This window comes from Mangifera indica, chromosome 20, assembly GCF_011075055.1.
Source record: "Mangifera indica cultivar Alphonso chromosome 20, CATAS_Mindica_2.1, whole genome shotgun sequence".
NCBI classification, from domain to species: Eukaryota; Viridiplantae; Streptophyta; class Magnoliopsida; order Sapindales; family Anacardiaceae; genus Mangifera; species Mangifera indica.
Genome location: NC_058156.1, coordinates 9345661 through 9365708, shown reverse-complemented (window position 1 = coordinate 9365708; position 20048 = coordinate 9345661). Strand labels below are relative to the sequence as shown.

Genomic DNA, 20048 nt, shown 5'->3' with positions numbered 1-20048 from the left:
TGAACGATTTAACTATTCAGTTATTGAACAGACGAAAAGACTACTGTAATGATATTAAAGTGGGTCCGCATCAAAAAGCCAGATGTTGAGGTGGCAGAGACCGAGAGGTGATCAAATCGTTGATGCGGTAGGGCACATGTAGAACAGTGAAGCACCGAATTGGAAGAGTGGCGTTTACAAGTGTGTGGTGCTTGTTACACTTGTCGAGTAAGGAAAAATGCAGAGAGATGTCCAAAATTCCAAAAGGGGCACCGTTTTGTTTAAAGCCCACGTGGCTATTATCATGCTCCCTTTTCACGCTTCGCTTTTTTTAAATTTTTTCCAAGTCCACACTCTTCCACTTAATTTTTTTACCCCCAATTGAATTTAAATTAAATCGAATCAAACTGAACTCAAATTTAGGTCAATTCAAACCTCTAACTTGAGTTTGAGCTCAACAATATTAAAATCTTATGCTCAAGTTCATGCTCGCTAAAACATGAATGTGTCAAATTTGATCAAATTGAGCTAAAAAAGAGTTTAAACAAATTTGATTTAAATCCAATCGAACCCACCTTACTCCCCTTAGTTCCCTTCAGCCACTCCCTTTCTTGTTTTCATCAATCTCCTTAATTAATCTTTAATTGACTAATATTTAAGCTATTATGAAAAGGTTCTGTAGATCCATTAAATCATTATACAATTTATTTTTATATTTATAATTTAATTATAAATATTTTTTTTCTGTGACCATTTTTTATAAAATAAAAAAATTATGTTACATATGATACTAATGATAAATTCCTATTTATTAACTTAAAATTTTAAGTAAAATAATAATATATAAAAGTAAATTGAATTATGCACATAATATTCTAATTTTTTTTTAATCCAATTTTCATCATAAAACAATAACAAACAAAATTTTGAACTTTTGAAAATGATAAATTCCAATTTTGAAATTTTAACAATAAAAATACTTATATCCAGTATCAAGTACGTAGGTGATATTACATTGTGTGATTGTAATTTTTTTTTTTTGTTTATAATTGGAGATCTCATCCGTATTAATTTGACAAATAAACCCGAGTTACTGTATGATAATCGGATATATAATTATTGCATTAGATTAGTTGATATTTCACAAGCATGACAGAAGCTTGAACTCAAATCTTTTCTTTAAAGTTTTAACGTTCTACTAGTTTTGTTAACCTTAAAAGTTCTAATGGTTCACTAGGTCTTCTCCCTTGCACAAAGATTATGTAATTTTGAATTAAAAATAAAGTGACACCAAATTATATAATGATACATAATATAAATATTTAATCAGATATTTAAAACTAGATATATATAATATTACTCAAATTTAATTTGAAAATTTAACAATGTTTTAAAAGTTGAAAAGAAGTAGAGAAAATGAGTGGAGTTAAGTATTGTTTGGTTTGAGTTTAACTCAATATGCCAGACATATAGTTCAATCTCGAGTTTTATCAGCTTGAGCTTGAGAGTAGAAGCGAAGACTCAAACTCAATTTGAAAGATTAAAGTTAAAACTTATAATTTATATTTTTATCCATTATAATAAGATTTTAGTGATAAAAATTATGACTTTAAATTTTTAGGGGTTTATATGTTATACTCAAATTGAAATACGAACTTATGAGTTCACTAAATTAAGCAACAACAAACTTGAGTTTAAATCAACCGAGTCCCCATACTCATAGATATTAGTACTCTATGATATACGATATGTATCTTATAATATGAAATAATATAAATAGAAAATAATATATATCATAAAATGTATTGTAATTGATATAATACAGTTGACGTATCGTATGATACAATACATATCAATATACTTTTTAAAAAAAATGATGATATAGTTAGAGTATATATGATAAATTTAAATCTTTTTATAAATGTTCGTGATGTTTTTCGAAATGATTACGTGTCTTTTTTTTATTATTATTTTACTTTTAGCTTTGATTCAGTACATTTTGGTAGCAAGTTTCAAGTAACCCCCAAAAATTTTTAAAATTACAAGAAACCCCAACGGTTGAAAGCACCAAGACGCGGTATTAAAACAAAGTATTGAGCAGGATGCAGCAAGTGTTCGAAGTTTGTCTATCAAGAACTGTTGAAGACTCATTGAAATTTGCATGATGATGATGATGATGATCTGTGCAAGTAACCGTTAATGGAAATGAAAACCCTCTCACTCGCCACTGAGCTCCACGTGGCGTCTCTGAAGTCTGTGTTGTCAGCCTGTAAAACTCAATCCACACAGATTCTCCCTTTCTCTCTTCCTTTTTGTGTGTTTGCTTCTCCTTCTCCCTCATGCACGCCTAGCTTCAGCTTTATAGCTTCTGGTTTCTGATTCTGCACTGCATTTTACCGCTAACCCAGTAAGCTTTTCTTGTTTTGTCGCCTTTTTCTTCAACCTTTGAGCTTCTACTTTGTGTGGTTTGTTTGAGTTGAAATGGAGGGAGGCAATGGAGTGATGATGAAGGAAGATAAAGAGCAGCTCACAAATCTTTTGGAGAGGTTTTCCCCTGATGTTGAAAGTGTTAAACAAATTTGTCAACAGTCTAATTCTCAGTCTCTTCATGAACCAGAGCTTAATCTTCAACTCTCTTTGGGGATTAACTTTGAGGGTGAGACCCATTTAACGAGGGCGTCTTCTGTGGCTGAATTAATGACTCAGAGAAAGGGCTCTGGGGAAGGTGAAGGAGAAGTTTTTTCATTTGAGAGGTCTTGTTCTCTGCCGGCTGAGAGGAAGCAAGAGCATGGCCATGGGCTTATAACTTTGAGGGAATTGCAGGCGAGGAGGAGAATGCGGGCTATGAGGAGAATGCAGGCGAAGAACAGGCTTCTGGAGAGGCAGAGGATAAGCAAGGAAAATAAAGAGAAAGAAAAGTCCAAAGCTTCCCTGAAGGAGCCAATGCCTCCTTTGCCTGCAGCTGAAATGGCTGCATGGGCCCCATCTTCACTGGCCAAGACCCCCCTTCCTTATCAAGCCACTGTTAACATTAAAGCAAAAGGAGATTTAGCTGAGAGCAAGAAGGGTATCTAAATTTTTTCTCTTTAATCTTTGCCTTTGTTTTTTGTAGACTCTATCTATTTGAATTGCTTTGTCATTGATTGTGTATCTTTCTATAATAATTGGGGTGTTGGTTGTCAATAGAATTTTATCAGAATTTAATTTGTTTCCATGGTTGTGAACCTTTACTTTTCTTTTCTATGGTTGTGTAGTTTACTAGAGAAGAAATATAAGAGAAAAGAAATATAAAACTCAAGATAGGTGTTACTGTTAGACATTAGATTTGGGGATGGAAGGTATTAATTTTACCTCAGAAAGATGGAAAAATTAATTGCCATGATACCTCCAATGTAAATTTTTGCTGTATCTTCATGGAACTAAAAGAAATCATGCACAGAGAAATCACGGAGTACAGTTGGGACAATTATTTGGCATCCACATGCAAAGATATGACCTAAGAATCTTGGTTTTGTCGACTGCGAAGAGTACATACTGCATATCGATGGAATCATGTTTTGAATTCAATTACTTGCCAACAAAAAGAAAGAATGAATTTGGATCCAACAATGTATGGACAAAAGAAGAAAGAATGATGCAGTACCTAAATATAAAATTTGATCTTGATTGCGTAGTGACAAAATTGATTACTTCATAGTTTTATATGCCAAACCACAATACAGAACTTTTTCCTAATCGTGTTGGTCACGTCTTATCTTCGTTACATGGGATCAAAATGTTTTGGTAGTAGTAGGCGTATTATTACAGAGTAGATTTGAGGACCTAATACTTCTCTCAATGTAAATATGTTCCCAATTTAAAATTTATTATGAATCTCTAATGCATGCTTTGCTTACTGTTATAGGGATGTATTTCCCGCCTCCATCTCCGGCACCTGCTTCTGCACATGGTAAGTGTCTATATGTTTGGCATGCATTCATAATTGTCCATTACTTATTCTTTTTCCTTTGTGCTGTGTTGTATTGTATATCCATTATTCCATTTCTTGGAGTTCAAAAGCATGAGCTGCATTATATCTAATGACAGAGACAATGACATTTTAAAAATGAAAAAAGACAAAAGAACAAGCAGTACATGATTGAAAATCTTTTTTTGTGCTTTTGAAATAGCTTGTTATGCTTAACATTTTCCAATCTGGTTTCTTTTGCATATTGAGTACGTGGACCATAAGTAGAGCATGCTATATCAGAGGTTCATAGCATTTGGAGCTTGGGTAGCTTAGATTTTTCAGGGAGGATTTGAAAATGAGAAACTCCTCAGCTGCAGAAGCATTATTGTGTAGTTTTGACTTGCCTTTATGATTGCTAAAAGACATTTAACTTAATTGCACACATTTCTTGCAGGACGGAAAGGTTCAGCCGCACCTAACCAACCAAAACTGCACAAATATCCTACAGGACCAGAGGGTTCAGCTGCTCCTAACCAACCTAGCAAGTTCCACCCGTCATTGGATCAAAGGAACATAGAGCCTATCCAACCTAGCAAATTCCACCCACCAGCGGATCCAAGGAAAGTAGTACCTAACCAACCTAGTAGGTTCCACTCATCATCGGATCCAAGGAACATAGAAACTAACCAAACTAGCAGGTTCGACCCACCATCAGATCAAAGTAACATAGAGCGTAACCAATCTAGCAAGTTCCACCCACCATCAGATCCAAGGAATGTAGTAACTAACCAACTTAGTAGGTTCCACTCGTCATCAGATCCAAGGAACATAGAAACTAACCAAACTAGCAGGTTCCACCAGCCATCAGATCCAAGGTGCATAGAACCTATGACCTCTCCCGGGACAACCCTAAATGGAATGTTAGTCCAGCCAGCCGAAGCCAAGCCAGAGAATCAGTGCAAGTGGCCTGGAATTATTAGTGGAAACTTTGAACACAATGGGATAGATGTGATGAAACTGATGCCCAGTGTAACTACCACTGGGGATGGTCCAAATGGAAAGAGAATTGAAGGCTTTCTATACACATACACAAAAGATCAAGTATGTATAGTGTGTATATGCCATGGCAGCTTTCTCTCACCGGCAGAGTTTGTTAAGCACGCTGGTGGCAAGGATCTGCAGAACCCCATGAAGCACATCACCGTCCATTCTGCCCTTTCAGCTCAAGGTCAGCAGTAGCAGTGGTGGCTTTGTCGCCCCTCTTGGAACCTAAACCAAGCAGTAACTTATACTTTTCTCAGTCACCTTTGTTGTTTTTTTCTCTTTGGATTAAAGAAAACTCCCTTCTTAAGAAGAGAATGCCCTTTTATTTTGCTTTACAGAACTCCTGAAAGAGCCATCTCTGAATGGATCAATGCATAGTTTTGTGTCCATCTGACATTACTTCAGCTATTTTTCTTACTTCATAAATCATTTTAAAGAATCTGACTGAAGAATTTAATGGACAGAAAAATATGAACTCAGTTTATTTACAGAAGTATCTTCCTGGGAAACTAGAGGAGCTCCATCCAAACCAGGAAAACCCTCTGTCAGCTTAGCAAGATCTTCAATGGTTTTCTTTAACTGACATTAGTGAATTTAAACAGGTTTGGATTGAGGGAAGATAAAGAAAAAGAATGTAGAACAACTATTTTGAGGAAACCGTTAAACATTTTTGACAAAATGGCAATTTAGCAGTTCATGAGACAGGAGAAACATTTAAAGAAACTATGACTTTTTTTGACAAGTAAATTGTAATTTTAGTAGAAAGATTGATCGTTTATCTTATAGTATTTGTGAATGTAAAAATGATATATATCCTCTTTTACTAGCTTTTCCACTGTGAATTAAACTATACCTACTTTGTATATTTTCAATTAAAAATAAAATAACATTTAATTATATGATGATATACATAAATTTATACTTATTTATATATTCAAAATGAATATATATAGTATTTTACCACAGAGCAAATAATTAACCATATAAACTAATTTAAAGACATATATTTATTTAATTTAGCCATTTTTGAAAATAATTTATTATTCCATATCAAAGATGACATGCTCCTTCAAGAAATGATGAATTGGTTTGTGAAATCGGTTTTCGGCAAGTTTTAAGATTTTTCGATAAATACAGGAATGGGGTGGGCGTGAGGATATGAATGACTAAAATTTTTACAGTAGAGGATAGGAATAAGTATATCCCAACTCATCTTTTCCCTGACTTATTTAATTCTTTGTATATTTCCTAAACTCTTATATCTTAAATAACTCTCAAAAGTTTTGAATAATTTTATAATATTCTGATCCTTAATAAATATTATATATTTTTTTTCATAGAGATAAAAGAGGAAGGGGAGAAAAATATTTGCATGGTGATGAAACAAGGATTATTAGGAACGAAAAAAAGTTTTTCCTGCAAAGACTAAAATGGGGTATTGCCATCCTGTTCTCTCATGCTAACTTCTTTCTTTGGATTTATTTGAGTAAAAGGAATCCTACTCATCAGATTAACTATTAGACCAAGTCATATATTATAATGGCCTTGTCTTCGTTTAGAAATATAGTTGTCTCCCCAAAAGAAGATGAGAGTTATCTTTTAGATAGACAACCGTCTTTTCAAACGAAAATAAGATCTTTCATCTTCGTTGATAAAGACAAACAGTTTCGTCTTCTCAGTTTAAATAGTGAATCAGTAGAGAAAGAGAGATGCCAAGAGAGACACCATCGAAGAAAGAGAAAGCATCAAAAGGGAGGGGCTATCGAAGATGGCTTCGAAGATATTGTTGGAAATTAAAAACTAAACTTTAGCAGGGAAAGAAGAAAATTATTAGTTTTTAGAGTTTAAAGAGGAAAAAGAGATAAAATTTTATGAAATTAGAGTTTTATTAATTTTAATTGTTTATAAATGAATAAATAGATTTTTCAAAATTAACAGATAAAAATTTGATGATGCAACATTCTTTCAATAGAAATAAGTCTTTTGGCCTTTATAATTTCCATAGTTGACATTTTTCAACTCACTTGTGTCTTGTTGGCTCAAAGCCTTGAATAATAAATTTTAGCTTAAGAAAATATATATGCAAATAATTATCCACCTCATTACAAATAATAAAAAATATCAAATTAATTTTATTACTTTGTGCCTCCTAGGGTTGGACTCAAGCTCGAGCTCGATTTGGTTCGATTTGAGCCCAAAACAAGTTGGGCTTTGTTCGGCTCGATCGAGTTAGAACTGGCTCGGATTGGTTCGATAGATTTTTTTAAAAATTTTTTTATACAAAACGACATCGTTTTGATCCATATATATTAAAAACGATGTCGTTTTGCTAAAGAAAAACGAACTGAACCAAGCTGAAAATAAGCGGAACTCGAGTCAAGCTCGAGCCGAACTCGAGTCAAGCCCGAGCCGGCTGCCTCCTATCTTACATTCAACAAGAAAAAAAAAATTTTTTTTAAAAATAATAAATTAAAAATAAAGTGGTAATTAGCTTCTTCTAAATAGCATTCAAAGCTACGTAGATTACACGACATGGCGATCAAAAGATAATTACACAACAGGGTTTTCGTCAAATTTTTTTCTTTCCAAAAAAAAATCATTTCTTTTTCTAGTCAAAGTAGTATATTTTCTAGCATATTCTGCGTTTAACACGATAATGAAGGCCTTGATATTCAACACGTTGTGAGTTTCTTTATAAATTAGAATTATGGAAATAAATATGGTCAACCTTGAAGGAACAAAGGTGAGAACCGAGGGAAAAGCCATGGGTTTAAGTTTAACTGGTAGTGGTAAGCTTTAAATTCTCGACTTTCTTAAGAACTAATGATCTTTCAGTTGCTTTCTTGTTTAGTTTAGATCTATGCTTTCTGGGTTTTCGACCTTTTTGTGGTTTGATTGTATAGGATATGTCTCCACGACATTTTGGATTCTGGGATTGCATTCATTTGTAGTTTGATTTTGTTGGTTTATAATTGTTTTGTAATCTATATTTATGCTTTTCTTCGCTTTATTGTTTGTATATCCATGTATGATTTTATGAGGTTTTCTGTTTACTAGTTTATTTTGTAGTTTGATTTGATATGAGAATGTGATGTCCCTCCGTTCTTTCTCATTTAATATTTTAGATTCTTTTGTTGTTGTTATTGTTTGTTTTCTAAGTATTTATATGAGTTCTTAATTGAGTTTTCTCCAACACCAATTTGGAATATATTGTTTTATATTTGTTAGATAAATCCAAATTGTTTCTGGATCAATTGATCATAGCTTCCAAAGCCCATTGAAAGAGCATGGTATGCTAGTTATGTGCATGAATGCTTCCATTCGGCAGACACCTTTTGGCTTGTGCACATATGCAAAGGTGTGGGCATGCTTTACAGTTTCTTATAACCAGGGAGCAATATGGCTTCTTAGTGATGCCTTTTGATGTTAAAAAACTAGAAGAATACAACTTTCGGTAACTTTGGGCTAAAGTAATCACATTGGCTTGTTTCTTCATTCTCTCACATTGTAGATATTTGCCTCTGATTAATGTTAAATAGATAACTCTCTGATTTTCTGTGATTAATGCATATATTTGGAATGGGGTAAAATAATCATATTAGATTGCAGTGCATATATAAGCATATCAGCAATGATTCACTTTTAGGTAGATTTAAGTGATGGATTCATTTGAAATAATGGCACTTCGCAGGCTTTCGCCCTCTGTTCTTTCTAATGCTTGTTATTGGGTGCACTGCAAGGCCCCTATACCCACTTCCAAGTAAAGTTAATAAAGGTGAGAGACAGCCTTTACAAACCTCTAGACCGTATAACATTGCACACCGAGGTTCAAATGGAGAGTTCCCTGAAGAAACTGCTGCTGCATACTTGGTACGTGTTGGCATGCACATATAGTGATTTTATGTTCTGTGTAATTTCTTCTCCATGTTCTTTTATCTTCTTTATCTTCTTTTGGAGTGAGGGGAAGGTAAAAGATGTCAGAATTGGGATTTTTAGTACTTGTTTATGCATTCAGCTGATCACGTATAATTATTTGTTGATTCAGAACATCATCTGTTGGTTTATGCATCTATTGTAGTTCTTTTTTACTCATTTTTAGTATTTTGAGTAGATTGCTTATCAGCTGCTGGATTAGAGGTGAAGAAGTATCTTGCTTGTGTCAATTGATAAACTTTCTACTTACCATTTGATCATGTGTGTACTTATGATTGCATCTTTCAGAGAGCTATTGAAGAAGGCGCAGACTTCATAGAAACAGACATTCTTTCTTCAAAAGATGGTGTTCTTATATGCATGCATGACGTTTATCTTGATGACACCACTAACATTGCAAATCACACGGAATTTGCAAATCGTAAAACAACCTATGAGGTTGAAGAGGTCAACATTACAGGGTTTTTTGTTGGTATGGAATGTTCTTCCTACTTATGCTTTCTAACCCCACCAGAATATGATCGTGTTGTGTTGCTGGGCACATATTTATGATTTATCCATGTTTTTGAAAGTATCATTGCAGTCATTCGTTTCCTATTGAGCTCTTGAAAAGTTTTGATTCAAATTTCAAATTTTGTTCCAATTGAATGCAGTTGATTTCACACTGCAAGAACTGAAGACTTTAAGGGTGAATCAGAGGTACAAATTCCGGGATCAACAATACAATGGTTAGTTACTCTCCCAGTTACATTATGCGAATTTCTTCATATTCCATCCATAATATCCACCAACTCAAGTCAAATTTTTTCTGGTTAAAAAATACATGTCGCTTTAAATCTTGTATCATCAATGAAGATGTGGTTTTTCCCAGATATAACAACATTGCTGCTTGCACAGTACTCATTGCATAGCCGGCTGACAATTGTTTCTTTTGGTATTTTAAAAATCAGTATACCCGATGATTTCTCATTGTGTTAAATATCATCAAAAGTGTGTCTTAATTAATTTGCATTTCCTTATTATTCAGTCAGAGACAATTAATTTCAGTCTTGAAAAGTTATTTTTCAGAAGCTAATTACCGTGGGTTTACTGCTTTGTAATCATAAAGTCCGTTTAAACATTCTATGCTACAACTCTTCAAGACAATATTATACGCTCGAAACTCTTCTTAAAAGTATACAAGAAATTTATTGACTTAGGGAAAAAATAACGATAATTAACTGTATTTTTTGTGTGTATTGCTCAGGAAGATTTCAAATTATTACGTTTGAAGAGTACATTTCAATTGCTCTAGATGCATCAAGAGTTGTTGGAATATACCCAGAGATAAAAGATCCAGTATTTATCAATCAGCATGTGAGTAATTTTCTTCTTCAAGCTGTCACAGAAAATAGTTGTCCAGGCAAAGTGTGATTGCTTCAAATTATATTGAGTTTAAGAGATACATCATTTGCTACTCTTTCCTATCTTTCACCCAAAAACCTTGCAAAGATATTTGTATGGAGTGAATAACTTTCGAATATCTACTAAATGAACAATGTTATGTACACACATTTTTTAGTACACAAATAAGTATTCAAATAATATATCATTATCTGATTAGATGTTATTTTATATTTAATTTAAAATTATCCAATCACATGATAACACATCATCTGTATATTCAAAAGTATATGCATATAGTTTTCTCATTGTTGAATTAACTTTTAGAAATTGTTCACTGCTAATAGGTGAAATGGCCCAATGGTAAGAGATTTGAGGACAAGTTTGTGGAGACACTTAAGAAGTACGGATACCATGGTTCATATATGTCGAAAGAATGGTTGAAGCAACCTGCATTTATCCAATCCTTTGCTCCAACCTCACTTGTGTATGTATCGAATCTGACAGACTTGCCCAAAATCTTCTTGATTGATGATATCACAGTTCAAACTCAAGACACTAAACAGGTTTGTCATAGACCAACATAGCTTCGAGTCACCTGTTTCACATAATGAAGCTAGATTTTGTATGATGTGTATCTGAAAGTTTTTTTCTGAAAAGGTCGACAAATTATGCAATTATCTATATGTAAATGAGATGGTTGGATCAATCGGTATTGTAATTTGAAGAATTCTATGACACGAACTAACCATCTCTGTTGTCTAGTTTGTTGTATATGCCGTCTTGTTTTCCTTCTGAATTAGATTAAACTGTAAATATCTGACGGAAGATTGTCCATGTGATTTGCAGACATACTGGGAAATCACTTCCGATTCTTATCTTGATTATATTAAAGAATATGTCGTTGGCATCGGACCATGGAAGGATACCATAGTTCCAGTGGTAAACAATTATTTGCAGACTCCAACCGATCTTGTCACCAAAGCACATGCCCGTGACTTACAGGTGAATTTTTCTGTAAATTCTAGGTTGCAGATTTTCATCATAATCTAAAATTTTCAAGGTTAAGTCGCATCTTTTGGATCTTCACTTGAATATTTGCATTCTTATGGTAGCATAATGTGTTTAACCATGATTCGATAACTGTTTCCGTTACATTTAGCCCTTTGTTCATCAATATAATTCAAAATGCAGGTGCACCCATACACTTACCGGAATGAAAACTTGTTCTTACACTTCAACTTTAACCAAGATCCATATCAAGAGTATGACTACTGGTTGAACAAGATTGGGGTCGATGGACTTTTCACAGACTTCACAGGCAGTCTTCATCTTTACCAGGAATGGGCATCTCCAGTTGAAGGGGAAGATGAGCACAAAGCATCCAAATTGCTACAAAAAATCAAGGCGTTGCTTGCATCATAGGGTATAATATAAATTGTACAAGCATGTATGTACCATAGAATCACCACATCTGCAACCTCAAGAGAAGCAAAATTTGAGGATTTTAGTATTCACTCCTAGATTTATTGAAATGCTTTCGAAAGAAATAAACGATCTTACGTTTGCTTTGAAATGCAATTTAGTTGGTAATCTATGTGAATTTTCTTATGTCAGTTTTTGGAATTTGATGAATTTTGCTTTACTATAAGCTCTAATGGTGGCTGATAATAAGGTCCCTATCATCTGTGTTTTCTAACAATATATCACTTACAAGACACCTTATTTCATAACAATTTAGTGAAAAGATAAAATCACATTCAAGACAATACAATGGAAGCAAAGATTTGAGCTGATTTCAAAAGTGAACCAAAGTCATTCCCGATGACAACAATACCAAGAAAAATAGGATGAAGATTGGCCAGGAAGGGTTCTTACATGAACTTGTTCTTGCAAAACTCAACAGATGTAACATTAGAAGCATCTCAATGAAAATATTGAAACTTCTTCAAGGTCTTCTTTAGGTCTCCATTGTCTTTTATAGTAGGTAAAAACTTATTACTCTTCCAACACCCACCAATATTGTCAACCTGACAATGAAGAAATTAAATGTTTTTAAAAGAATATAATAGAAGATTAATCTAAAATGAAATCAAATTTCATAGCTAGTGATGAATCATCCGGCATGAAGGTGAAATTTGTGAACAAAACTCTTTTCATTACCTTAGGGATTGACTTAATAACAAAAACCTAACATAGAAGAGATCCCACAATATTTGAAACAGCAAACTTCCTATTTATAGAGAAACGGGTATACTCCAAATCTGTTATGTTTCATTTTCAAACAATGAATAGGAAAAAGATTAACACATAATTTCATTACAAAAGAAAATAATAAGATGATGGTTATAGTGTGAATTTCTAAGGCTCTTAAACCATAATGAAATTGATATTTCAAGTGAACCTAGGTCAAATTTTTTTTATCATTTCAGCTTCAATAAACAGAGCACATTTACTCCAATCTCAATAATAAAAATTAAAAAAAAAAAATCAGAGAAGTCTTCTCCAGAATTATTATTATAACCAGTTGCAGTATATCTATGCACAGACAGAGAGGGCTGAATATACCGTAAGTTAGAAAAGTATCCATCCTACAATGAAATCAGAAATCAAAACTAATGTTAGGACAAACAAATTGGTGTTAAATAAAAATGAAATTATATTTTATAAGAACAGTCTAAATCTACTAGGTGCTTCACCTGGAAACTGATATGTAAAGCTCCTTTGAATACAATTATTATCCCCAAAATGTTGAATGCCCCTTCCCTACTCCTTTGTGTTTAAATAATTTCAACATTTTCGGATAAAAATTGTATACAGAGGACCTCTGCAGATCAGTTTCCAACTAGAACACTTGGTAGATTGGGACCCTTCTTTGTTGTAATTTTTCTTTTAATTCAACAAAATCGTTTTTCTTTCACACCATTTTGTTTGTGCAACATATGAGGAAAATTTAGGATCAGCATGCAGGTTTGATCAGTGCACGAAGCATGGTGGGAGGTGATAGATGTGTAAAGCATGGGAATATATAAGCCAATGTCGGGAGAAGTCTAGGTTAGCATTCAATACTAGAATGCAACCCACGCCTTTTATTTCAACCCAATGCAATAGCACAATTCTTTGTAGGAGAGGTTGCGACAGTCACGATGTCATCACTCAAACAAAGAACTAGGGCCCTCTCCCATTCAAGCCAATCCCATAACCTCACATTAATCATCACTACCAACATTATCTTCCTGCTCATACCTTTTACTTTGCCATCATATCCAAGTTGTTATGAATAACATAGAAAAATAAGAAAAAAAAATATATAATTAAGTTTTACTGAAATCTACTTTTCTTTTAACCAATACTACTTATGCAGCAAATCAATTCAATTTGGACTAAAAAATTGCTAAGAAACCGCTAAAATTGAATTAGAATGAACAATAAAACATCGATCATCACTACAAACATTACCTTACTGCTCATAACTGTTACTTGCTAAAAAGATCTGAAATTTACTTTTCCTTCACCAAAACTACTTATGTAGAAGCGCATTTCAACAAAAATTCAAATTTTGCCAAGAATAAGAAAGAACAATAAACGTCATACCACCATTATCGTCCCGCTCATATGTTTACATGTTTGATATCATATCCAAGTTGTAGCGAATAATGTAGAAAATAGGGAAAAACAAACATCAATAATTAAGATTTAATCTCAAGTTTAGTTTTCTTTTACAAAAAACAAATATCTTAATTCGATTAAAAAATGGCTGAGAACTGTTCAACTGAAAAAAAAAAATACCGATTTTGGTGACATAATGCCATAGATGAAACCATTCGATGCTCTAATTAACTTGTTAATCTATACTCATAATTCCAGCGGAGAACTATTAGTAGCTTTAGCAGCTGTAATCTGATGCAGAGTGAGGCCTGTCAGGAAAAAATTAGGGTTTGGTTTGGACGGCAGCTATATGAAGATGGGGCGGGTCCATGGTTTTGTTAAGTTGAATATCATGAAACGATGCCGTTTATTTCCACCGAATCAGATCTAGTGTACCCTCCGCCGCAATAAAGGAAGAGCCTCAGATTTTATTAAAAATACATGAGGTTAAACTTGGCAAAAGATAGACTAGAATTAGACTACGTTTTCAAAAGCTTGTAGAACAACTACATAAACAATTGCTTCCCCCAGTTCAAACTAGGGGTATATACACACTAATCTGAGTCTAAATACTCTTTGATTCAAGTTTGATTTAAATAAAAAATATTTTAATTTAAATTTAATTCGAATTTATAAAACAAAAATTAGATTTAGTATGAATGAAAAATTGTTTAACTTAGTTCGATTAAATTTTATAATTCGAATCAATAGTTCAAATTTATTATTTAATTTGATTCAAATTTATAATTCGGATTCATAGTTTGAGTTTGTAATTCATTGACGAAATAACTTCATTTTATCTAAATAATATTCAAAATTACTTATTCGAACCATTCATTCGAACTATAAATTCGAATTGATTTGAGTTATAAATTCGAACCAAATCGAGCCATAAATTTGAATAAATGTGTTGTTTCCAGCTAAAAAGTGAATTGTGATAAAATATGTTTTTAATTAAAATAAATTTTAACAAAACATTGCTTAAAGACTTTCAACAAGAGAATATATAGCTATGGGCTGGAGCCTAAGATGAGACCACCTAACCCTCCTATAATTCTCAATCTTAAGATCCAAATTTTGTCTTCACTAATCCATGCAACACTAAACTTAAGCTTAATTTAATAATAATCGAGTCTAATCCAACTTTACACAAATTGAGCATTAACTTATGAGCAACTTGATTCGTTTGTAATCCTAATTCAAACACCTCATGAATACTTGCATAACCATGAGCTAAAAGATAATTGCAAAGATTTTTAAATTAGCAAATAAGTTCTATTCTTCAAAGATTTTGTTCAAAACCCTTGGTCATAAATGAAGAAAGGAAAAAAAGATATCAATATATAAACATAAACATATCAAAAGGGTTAGACTGCCCACGACATAATCTAAACTGCCTTTTTTTGGCATAGTTGAAAGGGATACAATCCATTATTATATTTTGATAAACCAACATATAAAGATATGATCCAAAAATCCTTAGATCATACCATAGACCCTTCAATCCTAAGGGTTTGACTTGCCCAACCCCTTGGCACAGTGTGCTGTGTCAAAACCAACCCAACCCGACATGCCCACTGCCATCTTCATGCAAACATTTCCATTAAATGCTAATAATAAATATACAGAAGGCAACTTTTGCTAATCCAACTTCACTGGATCTTAGATTCATACAATCTGAAATGTCAATACAAATCTTGCATATAAGAAGCATGGATCTAAAGATGCAAACGAATTGAACTAAATAATGTTTGGTTGAACTCATTTCAAATACATGTATATAGACTATAGAGCTAACAAACATCAAACTTGATCTCCACTCAAGAAACAAACTCAAAAGCCAAACTCTTAAAAAAGGATTAAACAATATCAGCTAAACGTGCGACTGTTACACAATTATGATACATGATTTTCTGGAAATTGATCAAAAGTTGTAAATAGAAATTGGTTTGCATGAGAACTTAGATAATTTTTATTAGGTGTCACGGGCAAAGGAAAAAATACTTTGATTTGACAGCTTGAGCCTCAGGCATATTTTACAAGCAAAGTGATGTGAGAACTAACAGTCAGATTTCCTAAATGAATTGAACTTCCATCAATTATCATATACAAGCAAGAAAATGGGATCATAAAGATAACATTAACCAGAGAATCTAAAGATAAAGTTAAACACATCTTATATTGAGGCTTTCTTTTTGTTAACTCTTCAAGCAAAAACTTGGATTCTGCAGCAAAGTCAACTGGAGCAACAGCTCTAGCAGTTATCCTTTTTCTCTTCTCATTGTTGTATTCATGTTGAGTGACACTAACCCTAAAAGGATAAGGAACCCAAGTAATTTCCTTCAATTTCATTTAATATGAATTCTCTTCCACCTGAAAGAGACAATGTTATGAAATACCTGAAAAGCTAGTTTATGATTTTGGTACTTGGACTTTAGAGTTTAAAAGGAGAGCTCCAAATTGTCTACCTGTGACTTCAATTTTTCAAGCTCATCAACAGAGCACCCAATTATCTTTTCTGCCTCATCATTGAAGACAGAAATCCATGCTTCGCCGCTTTCCATCAGAAACTCCAACAACCATAATGTATCTGGAAAATGGAGCATAAAATTTTAGAAAAGGTGAAATTTGTTAAGTCCATTGAAGATTATTAATCTTCATGGCTTCCATATCAGGATGTCCCTCATCTTAAAACACACTCTTTATCATTTTTCTGGCATCCTTCACACCAATACCCATAACCCATTCCATCTGTCACCTTTTTGTTGCAAGTTTTGCAAGCACAGTACCACATAGTCTGATCAGGCTTGACAAGTCTAATGAATCCTCTGATGCTAAAATACACTGGCTGCAAAAGAGAAACAAATCCTCATTACAAAAGCTGCACATATTTTCATTTAATCATATAAAACCTGTTTCAAACCCAGGGAACTAGTCCAAATTTAGGCCAAATGGAATTCCAAGATAGTGTTGTTGAAAAGAACACAATGATCTTCATAATGTAAGGTTTTATTTTTTTTTAACAGATAAAGTAGTGAATCTTGTGATACCTTTTCTTCTCCCATCAATGGGTCACTTGCTATGTGAGAAAGGGTTACTCGATCAGAGTACATGGACCTTGCTCCAGTCTTGGTTGACGGACTGAAACCAGAGCCAATAGAGGCCATTGAAGTCCCTTTATCTTCAGTGTCAAACCTGCATAACAATAAGGATATAACTAAAATACTTGTATCAATAATGGAAAAACCAAGACAATCACTTGATTGATGCCAATTACTTACCAGGCTCTCAACTTATTTGCTTCTGGAATATCAGGATTGATCAGTACTGTGCTTCTGCTAAGTGCTGACAAAGATATGCCTGCAATAGCATACAAATAAAATTACAAATGACAACAGCTATTCCGTACAGAGTAATCCTATTTTCATTATCTTACATTCATCTTTAGACTACCTTGAAAATCACCTACTTTGAGAGATTTAATGGCTACCACGGGAGATTGATCAACCATATCAAGCAGTTCCTGGCCTACATTAGTTGCAAGCTCATTCCACAACAAGACAACTGTCCCCTTCCTGCAATTCAAGTACATTATTAATATATAACAATACCAGGCAAACAAAATACATCAAGCAAGACAAATGCACTCACGTCTCATCAGCAACGGTTATATCACGCTTTGGAACCATTTCATTGTTACTCTTCCTTCGAATGCTTATAGTCGGAGAAACACTCTGAACAACTCCAATAATATCTGGAAATGCACCATAGAAATTAGCTTCACATTAAGTAATACATGAAAAATTATATCAAGGGATCCATAGCTCCTACCAACTAGCTCATTTCCATTAACGTAAGGGCTAAACGCATCAATTTGAACAAATTTAAATTTTGTTTCAGGGATGAAGGTTTCTTCATTACTGGCCTCCTCCACCTCAGAATTCTCATTCAAGTTCATTCCGTAATCATTTTGCACTGTCTTGAATTGCTTGTTAGCGACCCTAAGAGAACCTGAGAAATATAATACACCTTCCCCAATTGGAATTTGTCATAGAATTTCCTTGCAGCCTCATTGAACATTGAGGCTCAAATTTTGTACCCTACACCAAAGAATCGTTTTTATACCATCAGTCACATACTTTTTTTTAAAGTTCAAGTTATTATAATCTCACATGCACATGACTGCAATGGAAGAATTATTAAAGAAGATTAACTTTTAACTTACATCTTGATCCGTTAACTCTACATTAAAGACGCATCCTTCTCCTTTCGCATTCTTATAAGTACGCATGTTTTCTTTGCTTGTAACATGGACCTTTATTGTCCAATTGCCTTGGTAGGGATTCAAGGAAACAAGAGGATGAACTCTTCGGGTCATTGCCATTCAGGCAGCGGGAGCCACACTGAGATTTAGCAAATAAAACATCAACATTTGATAGCTTATGCCAAAACCCAACAGTAGATACGACATTCCGGTTATAAATTAAACAAAAAAAACTCACTTTCCACTCTGCTCGTGAATTATTTGAGCAGCAGATTTAGCAATTATTTCTTGTTTAGGCTTCACAACAATGCCAGCTCCTCCTCCTTTCACCTCACTCTTCACCTCAATTTCTTGTTTTGGCTTTAAAATTATACCAGCTTCCTGACAATTCACCTCACTCTTGATCTCCATTTCAAGTGCAGAATCCAACCTCTTCACATTTCGTTACAATCAAGTATCTGAAAACAATTAAACAAAATGAAACCCACATTAATTTAACCACAGAGTATTGCTTTATTCACGAACAATGTAAACAAAAAAATAACCCTAAACTGAAGCTTACTTTCCGATTTAGTTGGGATCTCATTGAGAGCATAATCGAGAATACGAATCAGACCCTTGTTCTGAATATTTCCTGAGACGACTTCTGATGATAAATTTGATGGCAAAATGCCTTTTACCCTCTTCTTCCCGTCACTAGCATTAAAGCTACAAACAAACCCGCATATTTGAATCAAGCTTCAAGAAATTAAACAATAACATATTCAAAATCTCTCCACCCTAGCTATACAAAATCAATATGAGCTCCAGATCTATCCTGACAATAAAACAATAAGAAAAAAAAAAAAAACACACACACACACACACACCCAAATAAAATTAGCTTCAATAAAGGAGAAAAAAAAGATTTACATGTATCGGTTGCCAGCGAGCTTGAGATCTAAAACTTGGACGACGATCTCAGGGAGATCAGAGGACGAATTTGGAGACGGGTTTGATAATAAGATTGATATTGCATCTGGGGTTACAGTTTTTGCCATTTTATTTTACCTTTTACTCTCTTTCTCTGAGATTTGCGCTGGTTGTTGAGGCTTTGAATTTGGTAGATGAAAATGAATCAAAGGACAGAGTTTGATTTTGCATTGTCATGACTCTTTCTGGCGCCAGTACTGTGTGTTCTTTCTTATTTTAGTTTCCCGCTGAGACCGGAAAACGCAGTCTTTGGCGGCAAAACATTATTTGAAACATCTTTTGCTGTTTCCGGAGTCGGATACCGCCCGTTTTAGGCTCGGACCAGCCTGTATATTTGTTTTATCTTTTTTTTAACCTCGTTATTATGTTATATTTACGAGTTAGCCATTGACTTGATGGGCTTCGTATATTAGGTTTGAGCCCAATGTGGTGAGCATCCACTTAAATTTTGAACCTTTTCAAATAAATTTCAAACACAATTCGCGAACAATAAATGTTTACTCAGTTCTAAATATTCAAATAATATATTATTTTATAATTATTGGTTTTAAATTTAATAAAATTAGACATACATACTATAGATATATATTTAATATATGTTACTAAGTAATTAATGATTTTAAATTAAAAATAAAATAATATTCAATCAAATGATAACATACATAAATATATAACTATTTATATATTTAAAATGGGTATACATAATATTATATTTTTAAATAAAAGATAGGGAACATCCACCGTCTCTCAACCCTAAGGTCATAGGAGAAGCAATACAATTACTCCGAGATTGCACTCATGGTATGGAAGATAAGAAGAGGGCCCTCCTCCACAAACAAAAAAAGCTCATTATGCGAGTTGCCACCGTTGATGACC

At 33.5% G+C, this 20048-nt stretch overlaps 2 protein-coding genes, 1 long non-coding RNA gene and 1 pseudogene across 3 annotated transcripts; 2 read left to right on the top strand and 2 right to left on the bottom strand.

The window, feature by feature from the left end:
- The first annotated feature begins 2089 nt into the window (after positions 1-2089).
- Positions 2090-5359, top strand: LOC123204268. The gene is made up of 3 exons (XM_044620872.1): positions 2090-3046; positions 3884-3928; positions 4383-5359. Exons 1-3 carry the CDS (start codon positions 2461-2463, stop codon positions 5165-5167), a joined length of 1416 nt encoding a protein of 471 aa, XP_044476807.1. The 5' UTR covers positions 2090-2460; the 3' UTR covers positions 5168-5359.
- A 2245-nt stretch (positions 5360-7604) lies between these two features.
- LOC123204540 (glycerophosphodiester phosphodiesterase GDPD6-like) lies at positions 7605-11864 on the top strand. The gene is made up of 8 exons (XM_044621261.1): positions 7605-7761; positions 8664-8842; positions 9194-9377; positions 9559-9633; positions 10152-10261; positions 10636-10854; positions 11138-11293; positions 11483-11864. The coding sequence occupies exons 1-8, from the start codon at positions 7680-7682 to the stop codon at positions 11711-11713; spliced, it is 1236 nt and encodes a 411-aa protein (XP_044477196.1). The 5' UTR covers positions 7605-7679; the 3' UTR covers positions 11714-11864.
- A 134-nt stretch (positions 11865-11998) lies between these two features.
- LOC123204542 lies at positions 11999-14420 on the bottom strand. The gene is made up of 2 exons (XR_006499575.1): positions 14078-14420; positions 11999-12318 (listed from the first exon to the last, which is right to left on the bottom strand). It is a non-coding gene; the product is annotated as an uncharacterized LOC123204542 (long non-coding RNA).
- A 1460-nt stretch (positions 14421-15880) lies between these two features.
- LOC123204863 lies at positions 15881-19435 on the bottom strand (annotated as a pseudogene).
- Positions 19436-20048: the final 613 nt, after the last annotated feature.